The 26,556-nt window shown below is 33.9% G+C and overlaps 1 protein-coding gene across 3 annotated transcripts in view; it reads left to right on the top strand.

The window, feature by feature from the left end:
• Window positions 1–25,804, top strand: part of LOC124427960 (gamma-aminobutyric acid type B receptor subunit 2) — a 49,723-nt gene extending 23,919 nt beyond the window's left edge. For 2 of the 3 annotated variants that reach the window (XM_046971447.1, XM_046971446.1), the window contains exons 3-19: window positions 968–1,285; window positions 1,710–1,814; window positions 3,201–3,266; window positions 6,941–7,153; window positions 9,328–9,552; window positions 9,825–9,885; window positions 16,929–17,052; window positions 17,723–17,839; window positions 17,965–18,103; window positions 18,184–18,300; window positions 19,010–19,171; window positions 19,328–19,431; window positions 20,583–20,876; window positions 21,298–21,542; window positions 23,587–23,787; window positions 24,029–24,256; window positions 24,334–25,804. In XM_046971447.1, the coding sequence (XP_046827403.1) occupies window positions 968–1,285; window positions 1,710–1,814; window positions 3,201–3,266; window positions 6,941–7,153; window positions 9,328–9,552; window positions 9,825–9,885; window positions 16,929–17,052; window positions 17,723–17,839; window positions 17,965–18,103; window positions 18,184–18,300; window positions 19,010–19,171; window positions 19,328–19,431; window positions 20,583–20,876; window positions 21,298–21,542; window positions 23,587–23,787; window positions 24,029–24,256; window positions 24,334–24,995 (3,381 nt within the window). In that variant the 3' untranslated portion in view covers window positions 24,996–25,804. The remainder of the gene's footprint in view (window positions 1–967; window positions 1,286–1,709; window positions 1,815–3,200; window positions 3,267–6,940; window positions 7,154–9,327; window positions 9,553–9,824; window positions 9,886–16,928; window positions 17,053–17,722; window positions 17,840–17,964; window positions 18,104–18,183; window positions 18,301–19,009; window positions 19,172–19,327; window positions 19,432–20,582; window positions 20,877–21,297; window positions 21,543–23,586; window positions 23,788–24,028; window positions 24,257–24,333) is intronic. The other variant, XM_046971448.1, reaches the window with a different exon arrangement.
• The last annotated feature ends 752 nt before the right edge of the window (window positions 25,805–26,556 follow it).

Here is a 26,556-nt window from a genome sequence, read left to right as displayed (position 1 = left end):
ACAGTGTAAGCAGCAAACAAAACGGGCCTGATTAAAGCGTTTTAAAGGTGACATTAAAAATTCTGTAAATATTCGTTTCGAATATAAAAACTCTCTTAATATTTATCTCTGTTCTCTGTGCTATATTACTATATCGGGAAACATATAATTTTTTAAGCAAAAAAAGAACTAACGAGGATCCATGTAAAATATAATAATTCCTTTCTTTTCTTTTTTCTTTTCTTTTTTCATTTTTTTTTTTTTTTTTTTATTGCCTTAACTATTTCATTAATATTTAGATTATCTGGACACAGAATAACTTAACATTCGAATTTCGTATTCAAGTAGCTAGTCCTCGACACGAACCCGATGAAATTGTAACGAAACGTAAAGTGGGAACCACTCGAACAGGAGTTGAATCAAGAAGTTCCTATTTTCTCTCGAACCGTCATGAGAGGACTCACAATGCACGAAGAAGACCCTTAAGCTTTTTCGAGTTTCCAACTCAGCCAAGGCACCATTCGCGTTGAATAATTACTCGTTAAGACTTACTCGATTTTCTCTCATCTTACTGGACTTAATAAATTTGTATAAACCTCCTTTTCCGTTTATTCGGTAGTCAAGTGACATCACAGATCCTTTTCCTTTTGTAAGGATAATTGAAATAATCTTTCACTCTACACCAAAAATATTTTCATCTTGCGTGTAAATCCAATGCAATCTTGTACGATATTTTTCTCTTAAGATTAGAAATTCTCTGTTTTCACGATAAACAAATACGTAAAATATTATTTCAAATTTACTTAAATATTATATATAAATTATTCCATTTATATATAATAAATAATGAAATGATACACAAATGTACACAACAACAAACTTATTTCAAAGAAAATAGTAAATTTCAAATAATACAAGATAACATAAATTCAATCTAGGTTAACTTAATACTTTCTTTCTTCTAATTTACTCCAATCTCATGTTTCAGTGTGATCCTGGCGTAGCCGTGGACAGATTCTTCCACGCTCTCTACTCAAAAAGAACTAACAAGCTGATGCCTCTTCTTCTTGGTACAGCATGTTCCGAGGTAACTGAAACCTTGGCAAAGATCGTACGTCACTGGAACGTGATTCAAGTATCTTTTGGCTCGACCGCGCCTGCTCTCTCAGATACGACCGAATTTCCATTGTTCTTACGAACTGTTGCTCCGGATTCGAGTCACAATTCTGCAAGGATAGCTTTGATCAAACATTATGGTTGGGATACAGTCACCGCACTTTCACAAACTGGCGATATGTACTCTCTGGTAAGTAATCAATGACGAGTCTAATTACAATCCTATGATTTTAATTAACACGTTCCGTGCCAAACCGTTTTTGCTCGACTTTTCATTTAGGCCATTTAATGTTTTGACCAAAGATTGATATTCTTCTTTTAACAATCATTACATGTGTAATCATTAATTATGTGTTTTGTTTTATACTACATTTTGTATAACGCCTCATTATTTTAATGAAAATATATTCTACGGATTTATATTTATTATAAAATATATGTTTTTAGCGTATTAAATAAATATGTCAACGTCTATACACGTGGCCTAAATGTAAAGTTTAACATGTATCATCCATGCTACACCTGGCATGGAACGTATTAATAAATACGTTTAATCAATAAACAACTGAAAAATTTTTAAGACATTTTTAAAAATTTGTGAAATATCGTTGCAGGCAGTGAACGATCTTGTAACGGAGCTGGAACAAGCTAATATCACGTGCACGGCAACCATCACGTTCGCTGAAAATGATTACAAGGAACAACTGCGAACTTTAAAAGTAAGACAGGCTACAATTTTACGAAGTTTCTTCAACGCATCCACGTTAGCTGCAAACTATATAAAATATAATCAATTTTCCTTTTCATCTCAGCAAATTCTCACGTCGTTTATTTTATCTAAAAGCGCTTCGAATATTTCTTCCAGGAACATAATCACCACAGCACTCTATTTAGTTACAAAAATTCCAATTAGAGTTCGAAAGGTTTTAATTGGAAAATTATCGAAAGACGAGACGACTTCTTAAAACTTTTCGTTATAAGAAGCGTCACGTAAGAAGATACTACATAAAGGTACCCAGTCTTTTGTATAACGGAATTTATGAAGAAGAATTAGGGTGGTACATTAAAGCCCATTAGGTCGACGCGTTAAATGAGGCGAACGCAATTACTCTTACGCTCCGTTCAAGGAAGGCTGGCCCTAGTCGTTTTCGCGACTACGTGTGAAACAGCCGAGTGCAACGTAGCGTCGAAAGTCAAGTGGAATTATTAACCTACTTTTCGTATGCATTAACTACGTTTTACGATTTCCAACAAACCGAAAGTCCCGCGTAAATCGAACTTTTCTCGCATTGTTCGAACGTATAAACAAGAGTATAAAGAAGAATAGTCTTTGTTACCGACTACTCGCTCAGCCTTATAAAAACCGAGGTAAAAGAAGAGGAGTAAAGAATAGACAAAGAAAAGAGAGAAAGAGAGAAAGAGAGAGAAACTCGAAGAAAGATATCGATCCGCTACATATACGCGTAATAGATTCGTAAAACTATCAATTCTACAGAATCGTTTCGACGAGAATTCCCTGGGAACAATACTATCAAAAGGATAGAGGAGACATTTTGTCGTCGTTCGAACGATTCTCAGCTAGCGATAAAAACGATCAGAATGACCTGAAGACCAAATAGAGAAAATACAAATGTGTGATGACGCGTCATCTCTGTCAACGTAAAAAACACATTGAATTGATGATTTATTATTATTTAGTTTCTGAAGATATTTCGAAAAATTACAAGCACATGATCGAAAAAAGTGTTAAAATATGAAATGATTTACGAACCATTGAAATCTGAAAACAAGAAAAAAGAAAATGTTTGTCGAATAATGTTTCGTGGATAGAAACTCGTAACGATCCTCTCGTCTCTTTGACTATCCCCTTTCTAACGAACAATGTCGCTTGCAGATCGTTACGTGAGTTTCCCTTTCTCCCTTCCTTTCTCTCTCCCTCTCTCTCTCTCTCTATCTATCTATCTATCTATCTATCTATCTATCTATCTATCTATCTAACTATTTATCCATCTAATCCATCGTTCGATTCCAATAGTAATCATTATCGGCTCGTTAATTACAAGATAATTACGCGCACGTTCTATCAACTTCATGTTTTGTTACAGGAGCTCGATACACGAATCATCATCAGCAGTTTCTCGTCACGACTAGCACCCCTTATCTTTTGCGAGGTAAGTTTTTCTCTCATCTTTCTTATTCTCATTCGGCTCAAACTTTCTATATTTTACGAAAGCACTATGTTATAATTTTATTGAAAAGTAATAATAGAAGTTCGTTCGAAAAAGTAAATCTTTCTAATGGTAATGTTCAAATCTATCATCATGATTTATAAAATAGTTATCGAATTTGTTTATAAATCAATATCCCACATAATTTTCAAGCACAATAGATACTTTTAAATTCAAAGCAAATTGTATAAATATACATCGAAAGACATATCTTTGATTACTCTAATCTCCAGGTACAAAAAAATGTACTAATTATTATAAAACTTACGTATATACTTTCGTATCTTACATTCTTAAAGTATGTACTACGTAAAGCTATATGCATGTACTTTCAGAAATTCTTCCTTTAAAAAAAATCTACTCTCGTTCTAATAGACAACATACACCTTTTTTATAAACATCCCTCTCGCATGTTATTGCGTTAATACAGTGGAATATGCCAAGATTGTCAAGCTTACGATTCCTCATAAAATCACACTACATAATACTTTGGATTTCTTTCTAAATACTACATATATCATATACATTAAAACTATAATCCAGTAGAACTAGTGAAGTTTAATCAGTCGTCGCACACGTTCTACATTTTCAAAAGCAAAAGTTTTACTAAGAATTAATGTAAAAGAAAAGAACTGATACGAATTGGGAGAAAAATTTTTTTTCAAACAACTTTTTACATGTTATTTCAAACGTTGAAAAATTCTTTTACGAAGTCTAAAATAAAAACGTCAGAGGAAAATAAAATCTGTCAGGCTTGCATTCTTTAAAGCGGATATCTTTTAGAACAAGAGATACTGCGCTTTTAAGTTTCTTTAAAACCTAATGGCTTCCGTTTTAGGAAGGATGTAGAATAAAGATGTTGCTCTTAAGATATATCTCGGCTCTTAAAACTTCTACGACTTAATTGTGCGTATCTTCATGTGAACACATGATAAACAATTCGACGAATAGAATTTCTTCTTTATAAATTGCAAAGATCGATCTGGTCGATCGGATCTTGGTCAACCGTAAGAACGATCCAATAAACCGATCGTCAGCATTCACCGAGTACATTATATTAAGCAATATCTCTAACGGGCTTTCCTGACACTCAAACGAATCGATTCGACCATTGCTTTTTCAATATTTAATAGTCATTTATTATTCTGGTATCCGAGAGAATATTTTCGTCTCCATCTCTATATATCTATAACTCATACAATAAGAAACAAGAATTATGAAAAACGATTTCTTACTTGTACTTCCTGATAAATGTGAATAACGCACGCGAGAGAATGACGTATTAACGTGTCTAGTTTTATGAATGAGTACATCGATCCTAATAGAATTGGTCGGATCATTTACCGTTTCTTCTTGTAACATTCGATCACATCGAATTAGGATACGAACGAGTCATGTGAAAAGTGAAATAAAGAAGAAGAGAAAAGTTCCAAGATGAAATATAAAAATTTAATTCATGACGCTAAACACGTCGAATGCCATATAAGCCATCAGTGGCCCAAATTGAATTTTCCATTCAGACCATTATTGTTACTTTATATAAAACAAAACATAATCATGAAATCAAGATATTCATATTATCATCATCTGATGCACGAATAAACATATTGTTATTATCATCAAATTATCGATTGTGTTCTTTCAATTTCTTTTGTTGTTTCTTATCGTTATATAGTGACAATCGCATAAATTGCACGATCTCGCACAAGATATAATAATAATTGAAATGAGTAAGAAATTATATCGATCAATCATTTTATTCGAAAATATTATAGAATAACAATTTATATTGTTCCATATTGGAATATTTAGCACACATACCCTCAACGGTCCAATGGACTTTCTCACAAGGGTCATTTATTATTATACGAAATACTTATCTTTGAAATATTCCTTGGAATATCTGCTAAACGATAAAGGATAAAAAAAAATTTTTTTAATTAATAACATTAATTATATATTTAATTTTTATAGGTCATATTATATATTACATCTTCTTCTCTACGCTAATTATTTGTTTAGTTTTATAAGTATTATAACTATAAAAATAATCTGAGGTCTAATCTCTTAATTATTTCTTGCAAAAATAAATGATAAAATTTATGATTCGAATCGTCCATTATTTATATTTTTACAAATGAAATGAAAATGTACAATTCTTCTCTCCATTAACGATTTTCAATTTTTCGCACAAATGCATTTCCAGTCATGCGAACCGAATCTCAAGTTTTTCTCTTTTGCTAGAAAGAACGGCAACGATTTCTTCTAGCTATCAATGAACGGTACTTAATTTTCCACGCGATCGATTGGAACATACTTTTGTTGGAATTTTTTTAAATTCTCTAAAATAATAAGATCGATAAAATAATAACAATGTGACAAATATTATAATTAATGTAACTAATAACGAATTCATAAAGTAAAAAAAATTCTATTTCAAAATTCTGAATAACTTTTACTATTAATCTCGGCGGTCAGGACTTTAAATTCTAGACCATATATATCTTTATTATCACTTTTACTACTTTTCGTAGTTGAAGTGCAAGGTAAAGAAAGAAGAACCCGATTTACGGGAGAGAGGAAGTTCGATACTGTGAAATGATGGTTGTATCGATTTTTTCTTTCGTCTTCTTTCTCCTTTTTTATCTTTCTTTGTTTTTCGTTCGGGATTTCGGTAAAGACTATCATTTGCCCTACTCGTATTTCTCTCACTAGAATCACTTTTTTCTTTAAATAAATCGATGCGCAAAGAGGCTTGGACTTTTCTATTTTTTAAGTTATTAAAACACAATGGAGTTCATAATATCGAATAACATTCGTTGACAATTGTGTTGAACAAGTTAAAATTCAATTTTTTCGATTTAAAACTATCTGTATAGAAAGTATTTCAGATAAAGAATGGAAACTATTTCTACTGTAACATTGTTCCTTCACCAATAATCCGTGTATTTGATTCAAAGGGAACGCAATGTTTTCTCGCTTTTTGAAAAAGATATTTTATGAATTATTTCAATTTTTTTTTATACGATATACGATATTTTAGTACTGCAAGTAACATTTTAATATCGATTGCCGTTGCTTTAAAAGTAGTTAAAGGTCGGTGTTGATTGAAAGAAACGAATGGGGAGAAAGGAAAGGCAGAAATAAATGACAGAAGGCAAATGGACGTATATATACTTTATAAAGACTTTACGAAGGAAGGCTCTCTTTCTTCTTGATGTCATTTCTCATTATATCGAAGGGCATCTATTCTTCGGGAAAAAAAAATAATCATTAATAATGCCTAAATCCATCATCTATCTCTTTAGTCAGATCTTTTCATCCTACGATAATTCTGACAATAATTCCGATTGATCTAGTTCTGTTATTAAATGCAAATAAATGAAGTATAAAAAGCAAAGCTATTTAAACATACTCTGGAAAATTTTAAGAATATACAAAAACAGAAAAGGAACACAGAAAGCAGGTACTCAAGAAAATTGAATTTCAGGAAAGAACTGGCCGACATTATCACGAAAATAACTCGCACAATTCCAAGACGGAGCCAACGAAAATGGTTAAATAAAGAACGGACGATTAATAATCCATATAGCTGTATTATCTTCCCTTGTTTCCAGGCTTGGAAACTCGGTATGCACGGAGGGGATTACGCCTGGATTCTACCAGGTGACACCATCGATCTGACAAATCCATCCGAGATGACAAACGATTGGTGGGAGTCGGGACCCGAGGAATGTTCAGCGCTTCAGTTGTCGCAGGCTTTGGATGGTTTGATCATCGTTAAAAGCTACGGTTCCGTTCTTAAAGGAGAGACCAGCTTTTCGGGCTTGGTAAGATTTGACTAAAATGCAGGCAAATCGATTTTACTTGATCGAGTCTCGATCGATAATATTTAATCAAAAAAAGGAAAGGAAGGTATATATATATATATATATATATATATATATATATATATATGTATATACATCGAACGTGGCCGTTAACAAAAGCCGGGATTTATAATAATAAAATACGTAACGATCCAAATTAGACTAATGGAAGTCTACGGAAATCTCTTTTCGTCTTACTCTCGGTCTTCCGCTTTAAGCTTCGCATTCTTTCTTCTCTTTCTTGTTTTAAGTTCTCATCGTGCTGGTCGTTTCGTTCCATCCTTCAATTAATCGTGAAAACGATATTACTTGGAAACTTATCTACCGTCCTTGTCGATTTAAGCCAAAGTGTAATAATCTTTATAATAATAAAAGGGATCAAACGTTGATATATATATATATATATATATATATATCGATACGCTTCATACAATTACCGATTAAAGAGAAAAACTACTGTTTTCTCAGCTGACGGCAAGAAACACTATACATGTTATGTTAGAAAACTTTCAGACGTAATAATATCTAGGGTAATTCTCATTGTCACGGATATATAATAATAATCATAAACTTCTGAAGAGAAGCGAAAACGGGAGCAAGCAAAGAGAAGAAAGCTAGTTTGTAGCTGTTTGTAGCTTTTATCATTGTTGAAGTTACTAAGAGATGAAGTCACTGGCATTCCATATTCTTGATTCAAACGAGCAATGCTCAGCCGGAGAAAGAGAATACTTGGAATATTTTATTGACGTTCTCGATATCTACCAAAATTGCTATACTCTGGTAATCAAACTAATGAATAGGTTGAATTTAGTTGAATTTAAATAACTTTACAAAGTTAAATAAATAAAACGAAATTTTTTACTGAAATAAGAAAAGAGGATACTCGTATTCTTTCATTACACTTCTACTTTAAAGAACATTCACTTCTTAATATTTATCGGTTGATACATTAAAATTCAAATAAAACGTGAAACTCTATTGTTTTATTCTGCGATTGCGTTGCCGACTGCATGCGACTGCTCTTTTAATATGTGCGTCACAGAGCACTTTTTTATTTTATATATATATATATATATATATATATATATATATATATATGCATATACACATGTATACATATATAATCTTGCTTTGGCCCGTTGAAAGCCGAACATTTCGTGTAGGCGGCGAATGGCCGACTTCTGCTACGTTTCAATTGTCATCGTTCGCTTCTCTCGTATGAAATATTCTGGGGAAAAAATAAGCCGGGCACTTCTCTTCTTTAAACCATTCCACTTCGTGCGTCGATGTTTCTCAAGGACATAAGAAAAATAGACCTTTCGTTACGAAAACGACGAAATAGAATTCAAATAATTAAGTATTATGAACTAAACTAAAATAGATAGAGTGAAACAATTATAAGATTGTATGTTCTAATAGATTAATTTTAACACGGATAATAAGAAAAAAAGACTAAGACCAACGATCTAAACGATGTCGTTGAATTATACAAGCAACGTGTAATTGAAATGATAGAAGATTGTATAAAAAATTATCTTATAGGTAGAAAATTCTAATGTATACAATTTTCGATTTTATCCATGCAAATATACAATAATCCATCCAATTTAGTAAAAAAATCTCAATCTATAATCAGAGCTATCGCATTAAGATGATTATAGATTAAGATCGATTAATTTCGTATCAACGAGTATGCTGATAAGCGGAGAGATCTCGATTATACGAAACCATAGAAAAGCCTTCGAGAATGTACATGATCGATAAAAAGCAATTTCGATCATTTATAAGACAAGACTTTGTTGATCCTTCACTAGTCTTCTTCTGATGTCTCTTCTCTTTCAATCCTTTAAGATTTACATTTATTAAAACGACTTATAACGTTAACGTGATTCGATGAGAACACAAGTAAACATTGATTCATATATTAATGTATTGCATTAAACATATTAAACATATCAAATTCGCATGATCGTACGGATCTATTTCATAGAACGATATAATATGCAATATATCCTTTAAAGCGAATGTACCATTGAACATGTTTAACCTACTTTTTCGGTACAAGGACTTTAGCCAATATTAGAGATATTATTAATATTTGCTAATTTATTTAACAAAACTGACCTCTTTCGCAGACAACCAGAGGCTTCATTTCGGAACTTGCCAAACGAGGTGTAACTCATTCGAAATTTGCTGCTCAAACGTATGATGCTGTCTGGGCAATGGCATTGGCTTTGGCCAATACTGAAACTATACTAAATCGAATGAACAAGAGCATGGCACAATATACGCACACAAATAAGGATCTTATTCAACATCTCCTCGAACAACTTAAACTCTTACACTTTATCGGTGTTTCGGTAAGTGCACGTAAATAACGAGGGAAAATTGCTATAAGAGGAAAATTTCATTCTCATCTTTAAACAAAAATAAGTATTGTTTATTAAAGGAGAATTTAAAAATTTATCGAACAAGGACATTTGGCTTCTTTCGTGAGGTATTTCCAAATAAATATACACTATCCATCATTTCTGTAGCTAAAAGGAGGATTTATTAGCTTAGCGATGATACGTCGATATTTCGCGAAAAGAGTAAAGCGAGAAGTTCATTTTTACAACGTTTCTGCTTTTAGGGGCCAGTTTTTTTTGACGGTGCAGATCGCGTCGGAATCACCGCCTTTTATCAAATGCAGGGTAAGTTAAAACGTTAGATTAATCTTGATATATTCTCTTTATACATTATAAGCATACATAAATGAGAGGTGCTTTTCTGAATATATACGTTGTCCTAAATATTTGTTAGAACCTACCACATCTGACATTTTTAATGGACCTTTAAGTCCATTATATTGATCCCAAGATAAAAGATATGGTTTACAGTTATTTGTCCCAAATAAATTCTATCCCGGTACTAATTTATTTGTTCTGAAAGAGAACAATGACATTGATAATAACGGATGCACTTGTTGTTCGACGCGTGAAATGCCCGTAGCTTTGCTGAAATCATCAGCAATTATGTACGCGTAATACTATAATAAATCGCATATCCTCTTCACATATCGCGGCTAACTGACACATAAGCGGTTGGATGATTCCATTTATGAGATTTCTATTGTGAAGTGCAGATCGCAACGATGCACATGCTATATCTCTGTTACGGTAAAAGCATTCGTTTATAACCAATATATCGTGAAAGCTATGCTCGGAGCCCACCACGAAAGATCATATTACCGTGCAGAAAAACGATTTTTCTTAGAGATTCTACGGCAATAGAGGAACATTAAAAAGAAAATTATTGAGGAAAATAAGAAATTTTTTAACTATCAAAAAGTTACCATGTATTGAATTACTAATAAATCTTATGATATTAAAGTCTAAATTATTATTATTATTATTATTATTGTTTAATCATATTCTTTGTGTATATAATGCACGTGATTGCCTATAAAATGGATTTTTTTCTTTACTATAATGGTTTCAAGAACTCGTTAAATTTTACGACGTAAAAGTTTCGTGAAATTATAATTTACGTAAGATGAGAAATAAATGACAACGACGTAACAAAAAGATAGTAACATCCAAGATCAAAATGAAACCCTTGGAAAATATTTTTAAAATGTCTCGAAGCATTATGACAAATTTTAATTATATCATCGGCATAATAAAATAAAAACTTTATTTCTACACGATATGCTTTCACCTCGTGCTTTCTAATGAGTGAATATTTTTGACAATTTTTTCTCACCAGACTTTGATAATTATAACACGGTTGGTACGCACGATAATTATGTCCTTCTTGGCTGGCTAACAAAATAAAAAAAAAAAATAACATACTTCATATATACTTGGATAAGTTAAAATATCATTTCGTAATAAAATCATTTTGAAAATGAATTCGTTTCCTACGTAAAATGAATTAATTAAACATGATGAAAGAACGGTAATGATCATCGATTCGTAATTAAAAAATACTTCTACGTTCTCAATTCTGTGTATATAAATTGTGGAAATGGCAAATTTAACTGTCATCAACGAAATACACATGATTATATTTTAAGATCAAATGTCTAACGAGTTCTATATCAATTCGCTTATATATATATATATATATATATATATATATATATGTGTGTGTGTGTGTGTGTGTGTGTGAATAAAAATAAAAATAAATTATCTACATCGAAAAATTGGCCGATAAAATAATTTCTTCAATTAATTATGATTTAAATTTCACTCGAATTCGAATTGGTGCGATAACTGAAAAATATAAAAAGAAAAAAAAAAGGAAAAAGTGGAGAAATCGCACGAAATAATTAAATCGACTGAAGCGAGCTTGGAAATGCATGCAAATCCTATGATGAATGTGCGATCAGTTAATATAACAAAAAGTAAAACAACCACAAGAACAAATTAAACATCGAATTCTATTAATTTTTCCGATAACAAGCCGATCAAGTTGCGCACAGTATTTATCACCACAGTTCAATTAATGACCAATCAAATTATTATCGCAACTGTCCATTTTCATAGAAATAATCGATTACGCGAAATGTAATACTCAGTTAACTAATCTTTTAGGTATTAATGTAGACTAAATGTTAATGTTATATTGAATTCAACGTTAAATAATGGTACTTAATTAATTTTCATAAAATTCAACAGAACACAATATTTGTACACCGATCATTTTAAATTAGTTTTATCCATCCAAGTATAATAATTTTTCTGAATAAGTACTCTTTGTGTTAAATCGAGGCTAGTCTATGATCTTAATTAATTAATGAACTATGACATTTAACTCTCAGAGCTTAGTAAAAAATTTGAGAATCTTTCTCATGAGAAAAAGATGTGAGCAAACGTACGGTTACCGTGATCTTTTGCGATTTCTACAACTTGGAAAGTAAAGGCCGTAAGGCATTTTCGATATAAAGAAGATCGCGAACTATAAAATGAGAAGGAATTGTAGAATAGAAGCTTCATGCGAATGGGGCCAAAGATACTTGGCATTCTAACGACAGGATATTGGCAAAGCGACGATGAATAATTAATCGGAAGAGAACTTCTCTTGGGAAAACGAAAGAGAACAAAAAAGGTTAAGATAGAGACCTCGCGTGATAGTGAGAAAGAGACGATAGCACCGGTCAATATTTCTGTCCTCCGTACAAACTCAAAATGTAACAATAAAAGTAAACACTCTGTTAGGAAAAGTTGGAGAGAGAGAGAGAGAGAGAGAGAGAGAGAAAGAGAGAGAGAGAGAGAGAGAGAGAGAGGAACGAAGAGAGAGAGAGAGAGAGAGAGAGAGAGAGAGAAAAGAGAGAGAGAGAGAGAGAGAAAGAGAGAGAGAGAGAGAGAGAGAGAGAGGAACGAAGAGAGAGAGAGAGAGAATGAGGTGGTCTGTGCAGCTACTGGAGAATTTAGACGGTCGATTTCTACCTCGAAATCGAATTAAATTCGACGCTGATAAATGCATCAGAGCGAATAGGAGCAAAGTGACTATTGGAAATGCATTGGAACACATATAACAAAATGAATTTTGGCAGCAGGAATAACAAAACAACGTGTTTGTTACGTAGTAACGTTTATAATAACTCGAGGAAAATATTATTCTTGAAATATAAAAAAAATATCTCTGTTGAAAACAATTTTTTACTATCCATTCATTCCTTTTTCTTGATTATTAAAAAACTTTAGGGTGCTATCGCATGAATATATGCTGCTTCGAAAAACAGAACTAATAACAATGGCCAAAGGGTCAAGAGATTTTTCTTCTTCTGAGAAACAATACCGATGCATAATTTGAATGTACCGACTGCATCGGAATGTTTATGATACTACGCCAAGAATGCATGGTGAAATAATGGCACCGGAATGACTATATAAGAACATTCTGCGCATAAAAAGATGCCAACGAAAATGTACGATCTATGATCTTCAATAAAGAAACGTAACGTATGTCGCTTGTAATATCACGATAAATACTTAGGACACATGAAAAAGAAGTCCATTAATTCGACGAGATTTAATAGAGAATGTTCCGTAGCTGTGTTTACTGGTATAAGCCGATCGATCACGGTGAAAAGAAAAGAGAACGCGACAAGCCGTGTCGAAAAATCGAGGCCGCGATTCATTACTTTCTTTGTTTCGACTCGATTGTCTTTCGGTCGACAAAAATCAGGCTGGACGGAGAATCGTACAATCTCTTAAAAGCTTCGACAGAAAATTGTGACATACCGATCCTCGCCTCTTTTCCAAACCTGGCTTCCTATTTAAATTCTTATCCAAGACTTTGATACAAGATAGATATTCAAATATAACGAAGGGGAAGATATCGATTCGATGATCGGCAAATTTCTCAAAATTCCATTCGAATGATATTCAAGTTAAAGAGAAAGAGAGAGAGAGAGAGAAAGAGACAGAGAGAGAGAGAGAGAGAGAGATTTTTCGTGCAGCATCTCAACAGTATTCTGCTCAAGAGAGATCGTTCGTTCAGCTCGTTAACCTTACGAACGGCACGGACTATGATCTTCAATTATCAAATTGCTCTTTTTTTATTTCTATTTCCTTTTTTTTTCTTTTTTTTTTTTTTTTTTATTTTTACTACCTGCACTTTCAAGCATCGATTTTAGATAAAGTCAATGAACTGGCACGAATTTACTCTCGCTCAATGGAACTAGCCTAAAAGGAAGCATACGTTTTTCGTATGTTTCGATACATTGGATATATCATCGTTAAACTTCTTTATGTCGTATTTTCTCTCTCTCTCTCTCTCTCTCTCTCTCTCTCTCTCTATCTATCTATCTATCTCTCTATCTCTATCTCTCTCTCTCTCTCTTCGTTCCTCTTTTTTTTCTTTTTTTTTTTTAATTGTTCCACTTACACGAGCATCACGTTATCCGGATGGACTTGTCGAATTGTGTCGAACGATCCTACAGCTATAATCCATCAAATCGAGCTTCGAGGGGTGGTCGCAATCGACCTCTTCGATGATACGCTTCGAGAACGCAAACCCCGAGGCTAAAAAAAAAAAGAAGAGAAAGAAAGAAAAGTTTGGACTTTCTCTCTCAAAGTGCTGATAAATCGTGTGACAGAAACCTGGCATCGTTTCACAATGCCGATCTTTCGACGTAAAAGAGTATCACTATGAGGGAGCAGTCCGGAAAATGATAGGAAAATTGAAAGTAACCTGACTCGTTTTCTTTGTTAGCCCCGGACAAATTTCTTCTTGGCATCATAACGTATCATTCCGATCACTTTAAGATTATCTTTTGTTACTTCTTTAATGAAAAAAGAAAAAGAGAGAATGTATAACGAAAAAAAAAAGATTCTGACAGCATATTTTTTATTGTAGGATTTGTTAAAAAGTCCATTTTAACGTGCGACGTAGGAAAAACAAGGCCGTAAAATTGCAATCGATGAAAAAAATAAAATAAAATGTGAATTTAGTGCGTACATTGTTGGATGTTATTTCGGGAAAAAGAAAAAAAAAAAACATTATAAATTTGAAAATACGACGAAAAAAGAAATAACGTTTTTGAAGTACAAACGAGACGTTGCAAGAGATTCGCACAAAAATATGAATACGTCGGGTAAAGAAGCTAGCAAGGATTGTCACGCGTTTGTCAAGGGAAATTATCTGTTCCATGTTTCAAGTCGAAAAATACTATGAATAAAGGTCTCTAAGACGCTAAAGTATAGGTGGAAAAGAAACTCTTAGAAAGACTTTGACGTTGATTTTATCACGATGTTTACAATAAAAATTCGTATCGACATATTATTTTTTTTCTCGATGTAATCAATGTATTCTGTTATTTATCCTCCTAAAAATAATTCTCGTGTGCGTTAAATTCGACAAAATTTCGCATCATTTTTTATCACTTTATTCGGAATTCTTTTTCTTTTTATTGCAGAAAAAATTCGAGAAGATATAACAGAGAGAGAGAAAAGAGAGAAAGAAAAAGAAAGAGAACTCAAGAGGAGCAAAAAAAAAGAAAGGGGAAGAAAGTTTCGATAAGAGTCACAAAAAAACAACGTAGATCCAAAGTTCAAAAAGTTTTCGTTCTTAGTCTCAAGCTTCTTTAATAAAGTTTTGAAGAGACAAAAAGATGATTAGAAGTATAGAAAATCTTTTTTTTTCTGATTTCAGGATCAAATTCGTACTTTCTTGAACGATAAAAAAAATTTCGAAATAATAACGGATTCAAATATTTTGATTTTGTATTATTTAAAACTTTCTAACAAATGACAAATAGACGTAACGTAATTTCGTTTAATAACCCAATTCGCGGAGGACTCTTAAAACGATCCGTAAAGAGCAGATAAAAAAAGATGAATATTTCGACAATAAATGCGACGTTTTTTCGCATACTGTGAACGAGCACATTTATAAGAGAGAGAGAGAGAGAGAGAGAGAAAATATCGTTTTAAAGATTCATCGAAAGATACGTCCAAGTATTTGGTGAATGCGAACTTCGAAAAACGTTCATGCAACCACTTTTATTTTTATTATTCGAGTTCTGCCGCCTATCTTTATCTATCGTTAAAAAGTAGACCAGACGTGTTTATAAAAATTTATCTTATCGATTTGTCGTACTACTCAAAGAGAGATCATCTTATCTCGTTGCTTCTTCGTTTCTTTAATATTCTTACGATGAATACTTATATATATTTTTATATATATTCTTTGATAAATAATTCTATTCTTATCGACGATCATTATTTTTATCATCAAATTCTCTCTTTTTATATCCTCGTATCGTTTTATAATCGTACGATCGATGAATCAAAATTGTCAAAATGATCAATAAATTTGTAATATGAATCATTCGTTCGAAACTCATAATTCGTTCAAAATCATTTCGAAAAGAGTTTACGAGGAGAATTCATCGACATGGACATTGGCGAGCACTTTTACGACTTTAATTTTCAACGCAGTTATATCCTTTGGACTTATCGACTTTGGTCGATAAGTTGATATAGGTATATACGTACATACATACAGCGTATGTATGTAAAGTAAAGAAAAAAGAACAAGTAAAGAAAAAAGAACAAGTCGAAAGAAGAAATCGAAAAGAAAAGAAAAAGAAATTTCAAAAATTGTCAAGCGCGAAAAGGGAATTAAAGTCTCGGTTCTGATCGAACTGGTCTTTCCAACGTCTCTGTAGCTCTTTACACTGAAACGAAACCAATTATCCTCAATTCGTGCTCGGCCAGCAAGATTCGATCGCAACGGCAAAACGTAATCCCCTGAAATGATTACACGGACTCGTCCGTTCGTAAAGGATACGACGATTTAATTCATCGAAAAACAAAATGCCGATTATTCTGATTCTAAAAAAAAATTTGATCCATCAAACAATTCATCTTTTGCACTTATCAAAAAAAATAATTTTAATTGATATTATCTACATTATTTTCTTTCTCTACAAGTAAATTCTCTATAGCGATCTAGAACACCTAACAATGGCCGATTAACGTTGGCTTTCAGTCTCCATAAAGCAAAGGTATAATTGCCGCAATAATGTTCCGAACGATAGAACACCGAGCAATAACGAATTTATGATTAGTTACTGGCGTTATTGCCCCGATGTATACAATCTCGTGTATATATATATATATATATATATATATATATATATATATTCTTACACGTATCTATACGTTTGTATTTAGTATACCTTCGTTATTATTATAAAGAGAACATGAAAGATATCGATCGTATAAAAATTTTCCTATTACAGGCCGTTCTATTAGGGAGATAGCGATCTTTACTCCAGAAGATGGGAAATTGATAATGAACTGTCCAGGATGCGTCGCTACAAGATGGCCCGGAGGGCATCCGCCTGCAGCTCGTCGGGTCTTCCGGTAGTATCACTCTTGATTTAACCAAACGATCTTTGATTAAGTTCACGCGAGACTCGCCTTTCGAGCTATGTTCCTAAGTGGTCGTTAACATTTATAACGAATTGAATAATTGTAATTTTGCATGAAAATCGATACGATATTTCAAATATAATTCGCTTTTGGGATAAAATGAATGAATAAAATGAAAATGATTATCAATGACTATAGCCAATAATAGTTTGAAACTTAAAGAAAATATTGTATAAAGCATGCTTATAAGATTTGTTAAAGAATGTTATACGTTCGAAGAAAACGAAGGATAATCTCTGAGTAATCATACGGAGTCGGATCAAAAGTTCTCTCACAAGTATAATGAGACAATTTCGATGCTACGATTAAACTTTCGCGTCTCTCTCTCTCTAAACTCAAAGAGGTCATAGTAAGTAGAGCGAGGAATTTCAGGGGATTATCCTCGTGCTCTCTTCGTGGTCGCGTAAAATGTTAACCAAACCGTTTACATATACTATCTATCGTTGGTACATTTATCATGATTCATGTTGGCTTCCATTGGTGTTTCTACTATATTTTGTACATATCGTCGTAACAATGAAATAGTCAAAGCTCGAACGACCAATTCCGATATCTTGATATAAATTTTTACTCAGCTTTACGGTATTCATTTTTTATGCAGGTTAAGAGTGGTGACAGTAGCACCTGCAGCTTTTCTCGCGGTTACCTGCTTAGCCAGCATCGGCGTTGCCCTGGCAATCGCCTTTCTCGCATTCAATCTTCATTTTCGAAAGCACAAGTAAGCTCTAAGATCTAGAGTGCTTCGTAGAAAAAAAGAGAGAGAGAGAGAGAGAGAGAGAGAGAGAGAGAGAGAGTAAAAGAAAAAAAAGAAACTTTATTTAAATCATGCTCACTTGCTCGCAGAAGTATTAAACTATCCAGTCCCAGACTAAACAATATGGCTGCAGTTGGTTGCTGTCTCGTCTATGGTGCAGTTATACTACTTGGACTTGATCATGCAACACTTCCGGACAGTGATGATTATTTTCCGACCGTGTGCACCGTGAGAATCGTTTTCTGATAAGATATCATTTATAAATTTTCTCTATTAAAATCAACTCATTGTTATATTCTCTTTTCTAGGCAAGAGTTTATCTGTTATCAGCTGGTTTTTCCTTAGCCTTTGGCTCTATGTTCACGAAAACTTATCGAGTTCATAGAATCTTTACAAGAAGCAGAAGCGGAGTCGTCAAAAACAAGGTTTGGTTTCAAATTTACTTTAATATGATTTTACTTTGAAATAGAAATACGTAATAAAAAATCTTGTCTCTTTTGATGCAGTCAAACATAGTGTTGATTTGCTTAATTACGTTAAAGCACAGAAATTAGGGAAAGAATTTCTTTCTCTCTTTCTCGGTGTTTCTCTCTATCTATCTATTTCCCTCTCTTTCTCTCCCTCTCTCTCTCTCTCTCTCCTTCTCTCTTTTTCCTCGTTCTAGAGCGTCTGGTGCGCTCAGACGGGATTGATTCGATTAAATCCCATGTATAGAGTAAACCACGCTGTAGGAGGGGAGAATTGATACAATTAACGTTTACGCTTTCAATTAGCGATAGCTGCTCTTGGTATAATAAATTGCAAATAAAATCACTGTTAGTTTCCTTCGATCCCATAACTTCGGCAATCATTATACATATGCAACGAAAACGAGATGTATATGCAAAAATCAAGGAGAAACTAGAGTCGTTCTCGTAAGAATGTCCAAATATGCAGGATATTTGAATTTCTCGCTTTTATTCGAAAAACATTTCATGTTCGATCATACGTGCCCATCCACAATGAAATTAAATCTAACATGATAATTATATGTTAACATATGATTAAATTAAAGAACTAAAAATGATCGACTTTAAGCGTACTAGAAATATTATCCCATATGATTCATACACGACGTGAATATATCATTCCTAGCTGCTACAGGATACTCAACTGATAAGCCTAATCTGCATACTGCTGTTGATCGACGGTCTAGTAGTGACACTTTGGGTAACCTTGGACCCAATGCAACGTCACCTGCGTAACTTAACCTTGGAAATAAATCCGCAAGATCGTGGCGTCGTCTATCAACTTCAGGTATAAGACAATCTGTAAATATAAACGCGTATATCTGTCAATAATTTTCTCGAACGAAATGTAAGTTGTCTCAAAAGGATCCTCAGTAAGGTTACTCGTAATTACCGTTAACGATCCGTGACCAATTAACTCCTTGCCTTTGCTCCTTCCGCGTAGGTGGAGGTGTGTCGTTCACAGCACACTAATGGCTGGTTGGGTGCACTTTACGTTTACAAAGGCTTGTTACTCATAGTCGGTGTCTACATGGCCTGGGAAACAAGGTGAGCTTTCAGAGCAAAGATCGTCAGGCTCGTTAATCCATAGCTTCCCATTGATTGAACTTTCCTCGTCGGTTGACTTCGGTGAAAAGTATTTTGATACGAAGTACACGTAAACGAAATTTTTTATTCCGATTTTATTCCAATTAAGAGAAAATTTACAATTTTACATCCTTTAGTATGAACAAAATTATTTTGAAAATATTTTAAACGATCCGATGTATTAGCCTGATGCAATAATTAACGCTATTTCGAGCCAAAATATAATCGCAGAGAATAATGAGCATACTATGGGGAAATAATCCATAGCAATTTAGCTAATTAATTACATCGTTCAGCGACAATTTCAACTCGAAATGAGACAGAAACCTACGGAATGGGGTGCACTACTGTAGATAAGGATAAAAACAATAGGAGACCTATTATTTTACCTCTTTAAAGTGAATTCGTTTTTCCTCATTGAAACTGCTATAATACTTTGTGAAAGCTTCCACGCAAAGGAAAATGTACTTTAATTTAACAATCCCGACTTATTCGTTAATTAAACAATTAAAATGCTAACTGTGATATAAATGGCTAAACGCGTTTCGAATATTCGATTTTTTCCATGGAACAGAGAAAAAAGTTTTGAATTGAAAATCAAATGCACCTTGTTACAATAAAATGTAGTATCATGATTCTTGATATTTCGTTCAATATATCACTGATGGATTGATCAAATCAAACATCGATCGGCAAAATTTTATTCTAGTTTTAAAATTTAATAATAAAAAAGTGAGATAATATGGTAGACGAAACAAATAGAAAATAAGAAAACTTTATCGAAGAATAAAGTCAAAGTCAAAACTCTTTTTCGCGAAATAGATAGTGGTTGCTACGACGAAAAACGCACGTCTCATGATAGATTTACGGAAATCTAATAGACGAAAGGAAAAAGGGAAGATGAGATTCTAAAAAGAAAAAGAAAGAAATTCAATCGCATTTCGGAAATGCAGAACGCGAATACGAAGTTTCCTCGAATGATTCGGGTGACAAAGAAGGTCGATCTTGCTCGATTCGAGTTAAACGAGATTATCAGGAATTCTCTTGAAATTCACACTTATCGAATTTTCTAAAGCATAGAAGAAAACAAATTTAATGGAAACTCTTTCCAGGCACGTGAAGATACCAGCTTTGAACGATTCCCAATACATCGGCATGAGCGTCTATTCCGTAGTAATAACCTCTGGTATCGTGGTCGTGTTAGCGAATTTGATGTCCGACCGGGCAACCTTGGCCTTTGTCACAATCACTGCTTTAATTCTGGCCTCAACAACAGCAACGTTAGCATTGCTCTTTTTACCTCAGTTGGCGAACATTCTTGCTGGAGAGAGAGCCGATCCTGTCGTCCAGAGTCTCGGCTTAAAGATCGAATGCAACACAAGGAGATTCGTCACGGACGATAGAAGGTAAGAGGGCTTTTCTCGATCGAAATGGAAGGAAGAGGGTGAAAGGCGGAAGCCTTTAGATAACGGGAAACAACGATAAGAAATAAATTCTATCTTGGGCAAGTGCAGAATTGGCCTTCAAGACAATAAACGTTATCGCATCTGGCTCCCTGATCCAACCATACTTCTCAAAGCCGTCACGAACGAGAAAATAACGTTTCGTAACGTATCGAGTAAAATCCAGCTATACTCTCTATTCTTCCTTTCCTTTTATCCATTTTTTCCCTCTCCCCAAGTCTCAAATATCGATCAACTTTTTTCATTCTATTCGTTGTCTGATCAAAAAACCCGATGCCTTTTCTTCGAACCATGTATTTTCCATGCGACTCAATGGAACGCGAAATAACTATGCTCGTTTGATGCAATTAACATGATCCCACAGAGAGCTACAGTATCGAGTGGAAGTGCAGAATCGAGTTTACCGTCGCGAGATGGCTCAGTTGGAACTCGAGTTGGCCAGATTGGAAAAGCAGTTGGCACAAGAACCGGTCGAACCATCACACGCTTCCTCTAGTACTTCGATTCCACAACGAAATCCGAGTATCGGGGGTGGTTTACCCTTATTGTTGCTCAGCGTTCTCCCATCGGTTATTCCAAGAGCGAGTTGGCCATCCGCCGATCCATCGGGTAAGAACGATAATTTAAACTTTATATTTATATAGATTTCGTCGTGCAAAACACATTCACTTATTTATATCCATTTATCGATGCTAAATTATAAATTTATAATGTACAATAAAACAATGAATGATTGAAGATATTTTTATGTTTAAAAGTAAAAACATTTTTTGCACGATGAGTCTGACTCGTTTCGAGCAGAGAAGGAAGGAATCAACGTAATATTAATGCTTTCTCGCTTCGTTCATTCCTCGGCCATTCAGGTGTCAGAGAAAGGTGATGGAATTTCGTTTATTGCACGTAATGCTTCTAAACCTATGCTCACTTGCTTGACGTTACGACATAAGAGAGATGTCGATGGAGTGGGACGTTTTAACGTTTGAATTTAGAGTAGAGACAATGATAATCCTTTACAAGCTCGTGGACGTCCGAGTGTGCATGAACGTTAAGTTTTTATTGATTTCTTTCTTGTTTTGTTTTTGATGGATCAGAAACGGGTTATGGTTTTGACAGCTTCACTTTCCATTATTCATACTCGTTAAATAAACGATTGGATCAAAATAGTAAATTGCACATTATTCTAATAGGAAAATTATAAATTCTTGGTGAAGTAGAATAAATCCTCAAAGTGGGTACTTACGTAGCTGCGTGCGTGTACTATATTCTCAGAATACAAAAGATCCCTCATACTCCTTCAAATCTTGGTAAAATGTCGTTCGAAGGGAGAAACTTGAAAGGAGAAGCGAAAGGTAGACAAAGTTATTTCCTTAATATATCATCTTGAATATTGCTCGTTAATACTTTAGAAAAGCGAGATCTTCGAAATTATATTGCTACCTTGTGATATCGTTCTTCTATGAATGTAAACATTCAAGTTGTGACGAGAAAAAAATCGCGCGATATTATTTGCACGACTCTTATATCACATGACCGACACATTCATCATGCATGACAAAACTTTTTCGTTCTCTGTGACCTTTTATCTTATCTTTTTTCTTATCACTTGTCCTTTCTTTTTTCAATTTTTCTTTTCAACACTACAGTCGAACAACAAGAAACTGTAGTTGTTTCTTTCTTTCTTCTTCGTTCTAAGAAAGCATTTTCTATTGTAAGTTGATTCGATTATTACACAGCATGAAGTTTCTAAGTTTCCTTTATCTCTCTCTCTCTTTCTCTCTCTCTCTCTCTCTCTCTCTCTCTCTCTCTCTCTATCTCTATCTCTCTCTCTCTCTATCTATCTATCTATCTATCTCTATCTATTTATCTATCTCTATTTCTATTTCTATATCTATCTCTACCTTTCAATCTTTCATATTATTTATGCTTCTTTTGTAAATCATCAAATTCGTTTATTAGAATCCTTTATACGTTATCGCATAAACACTTACATTAAAATTTCTTGGAAATATCGATTGATATTTGGGTCAATAAACAACAATTCTCCGAAGTAATAGCAAAACGTATCTGTGACAAGAATCGTATCTCTTACACGTCTATTGCACGCTTCGTTTCTGATATTTCTAAATGCATCGATGAAAGGTCTTATTTGTCGAAAGGGATGTGTATAGGTTTTCTTTCAAGCATTGTTGATTAATAAATTTACTTTTGAACTTGTAAACTTTATCAATAAAACAAATTTATTTTAAATGCACAATAAAACACATATAGAAATTTGCATCATGCAAATGCATAAACGAAATTAACGAAAGAAGCTTCGTGGAAAAAATACATGCAACTACTTTTCTCCTTCCTCTTCTACTTAACGTAGTTTGCTTTTCGCTTTTGCGATGCGCTTTCACCCTTCTATTAACATAATTACGCAACATTTTCACTATATAACGGAACGATGTTTAGCCAATTTAACCATTCTAGAGAGTTGTCGAAAATTATTTATTTAAGCATCCTTCCGTTAGTAGTAAAGTAAATCAGATGTATATACATGCATCGCTCGTATTTTTAACGAGCAAAAGATACTCCAAAACGCTGAAAGCATCGAGATCTCGCTCGATACGGGTTACTCGACGTTTTCGTCTTGACCCCTTGTTGAAATTAGGCATGCGCCGCGGTACCGTAGCGTTTAGCAGTCAACCGGATCTGGAACCGGACGATCCCAGAAGAAGCTTAGCCGACATTTACAAGCTTCATCGTCGCAGAGAGACCGAAGGACCAAATCGTCTAGGCGTTTTCCAACGGTTCTTCAGTCTTTTTGGCAGTCGTCCGACGAGTAGAAAGACATCGACGGCATCGTTTACAGGTACGAGTTATTTATATTTACTCAGTCAATGATATCTAAGAAAGGATATTTTATGGAGATGATCACTGTTTCAATAAATACGTTCTATTCTCTAATAAATCAAATTTTCGTATGCATCGACATAGCGGTATTGCTGCCGAGATTGATTATAGCTTTCGTAAGGTCAATCGATACACGCCGAAAATGATTCATTATCATTTTGCCCGTATATATCATTAATATCAAGAGTAACCGTGTTTAGGTGTAGCGTCTGCGCTGAGAGTTCATATGGGCTATATCGCTGGTCTAGTACCGAGTGCTAAAGCCGCCTCGACCTGCCAAATGGATGCGCAAGGCTCACAGCAATCTCATCCCCGATGTGGTTCTGGACCGATAATTAGTATCACTAGCGAGGAAGACCGCAGATTAAGCCTCGGTTTACGTCGTAAGGAAAGCAGTGAACCGAGAGTGAATTTTACTTTACCACCACGTGAGTTTAATGTTTTGTAAACAAACAAAAATTATCGCATTTGCCGAATTAACTAATACGCAATTTTAAATTTATAGAATCTAATAGCAATCAAGGTTCATCGCGAGAAAAAATCCGTGGCTCTCCTCGATTTCCTCATCGAATAGTCCCAGCAAATAGTCTAAATGCCATAGCATCTGGACTCTCAGCCCCAAGACCTCATCGTTGGCACTCAATGGAGGATGCAAGGAGATCTAAGACGAATCTGACACCTCGTGGTTCCTCCTATAATCCTCTCTGCGACGTTTGGGCCACTCACGAAGTTGGCATACCCCTCAGCGAATTGGGTAAAAGTGTGAGAGGTAGAAAACCACCGGAGAGTTTGGCCTTAACGATCAAGGCCGACTCAAACATCAGTCCAGACGATGCCAGATTAGGAAACGATTTGAAAAGACTCTTCCGAGAAAATGACGTTTCGAATGATATCAGTCCAGTCGAAACTGAACTGAAAATCGCCAAATCGACCTCCTCCTCTTCGTCCACACCGACGAATCTGAAGCTCTCGAGTACAATGAACGACGTAGTTCTCAGAAACGAGTCTCGTTCTGATTCCACGAATTTGACCGTCGTTCTAACGGACGCTCTTCAGCAAGAACAAGAATGTTCTCAACCGACGAGTCCAAAGATCCTCATTGCTAAGCTCGACGAAGATGTTCTTCGAGATGTTTCGTCTAACGATCAGGAATCTACTAACGTTTAATCCTCGTCGTTTGTGTTCCATAGTCATCGTGCCAAAGGAAAATAAACGGGACCGGTAAGAGTACGCGACGTATTTGGTTTTTGTGTATCGCGGAGGGACCAACTCGCTTTCTTCATTGTTTTCATTTTTCATTCAACGTTCCCCTCCTATTATATTGGATTACATAACAAACAAACAAACGTTGGGCGGAGATTTCAATTTGCACGCCCTTCAAATGTTACCTTCAATTTATCGACAACATTTCGAATTATAGCTTACCGAATGTGCGTCGATTATAATAATAAAAAAAAAAAAAAAAAAAGAAAAAAAGAAGGAAAGATGTCTTCTTGGTACATATTTTTTATACACCCTATGAAAAATATTTGAAAATTTTTCACGTGCCTGGATAATCGTGAAACCTGCCAAAAAATGATCCTCAATGAAAATTGCTTCTCGCGAACGTTTGGATATTAATGGAAATGACGTTCCCGCTCGCATCTATCTTTCATAATTAATTACTGTCTAAAATAAAAAGGGTGTGACATAAGAAACCACTGCTGTGTTAATAAATGTATTATTAGATATCGAACGTAGTAAATTTTCGTATATCACTAAGGATCAAAGATCGTTATGAACTATTGTTCTGAAAAACGACAAGTCATTTAATTAAATTTATGATTAAGATTGAAATCCTTCTGCACGATAACTGTATCTAAATAGATCTTACAATGAAACAAATTACAAACAAATCATTTCTAATCAAATACAAATCTTGACTACTTTATTGAAGGATATCATGTAGGAAGATTAAAGCTGCAAACAAAAAAAAAGAAAACGGATGTTGTTTCTTTTGGGCCACAATATTATTATTAAACATTAATCAAATTATTGATTGATTGTACCACATAAGAAGTACCGCAAATACTCTTACAGGCCCGAAATCAAAAGTGTTCAGTGCCCTAAAGCCCCTTTCTCCAGTACCTGTATTCACGTACGACGCGAATATATCTTTCCAAAAGTATAAAGATTATAAATTAAGAATATGCCAATTTCATTCATAAAATAAGTACGAGTCGAGATATTATATCGATATTTTCATGCCGTAATTTAGATATCTATCTAATAAAAAAGGATATATATATATATATATATATATATATATATATATATATATATATATACATATACACATAAAATATACGTGTGTATATACGTATGTATATTGTATATGTGCGTGCATATATATAGGACATACATATACATATATATTTATATAAAGAAATAAAAGGAATTCGACTATTCTCGATGGATGTGATTGATAGCCATTCGACCGACTTCGTACCTTGAATATCTTTGTGTCAATCATTGAAGTCTTTAACTAATAAGCAATAACTGTCATTGTCAAAAACGGAGTAATAAAAAAATACTATATATATTCTACTTACTATTTGACTATTTTTAATAATACACATCCTTTCCTCAAAATCCCATAAATATAATTTTTATTAAGAATTGTTAAAAATAATTTTAAATTATTATTTTTTGTTTCTCTCTTGTTAATCTATCTTTGCTATCACATTTG

The sequence above is a fragment of the Vespa crabro genome, chromosome 11, assembly GCF_910589235.1.
Source record: "Vespa crabro chromosome 11, iyVesCrab1.2, whole genome shotgun sequence".
NCBI lineage: Eukaryota > Metazoa > Arthropoda > Insecta > Hymenoptera > Vespidae > Vespa > Vespa crabro.
The sequence above is the reverse complement of the archived record's forward strand: the minus strand, read 5'-3'. Positions and strand labels throughout refer to the sequence as shown.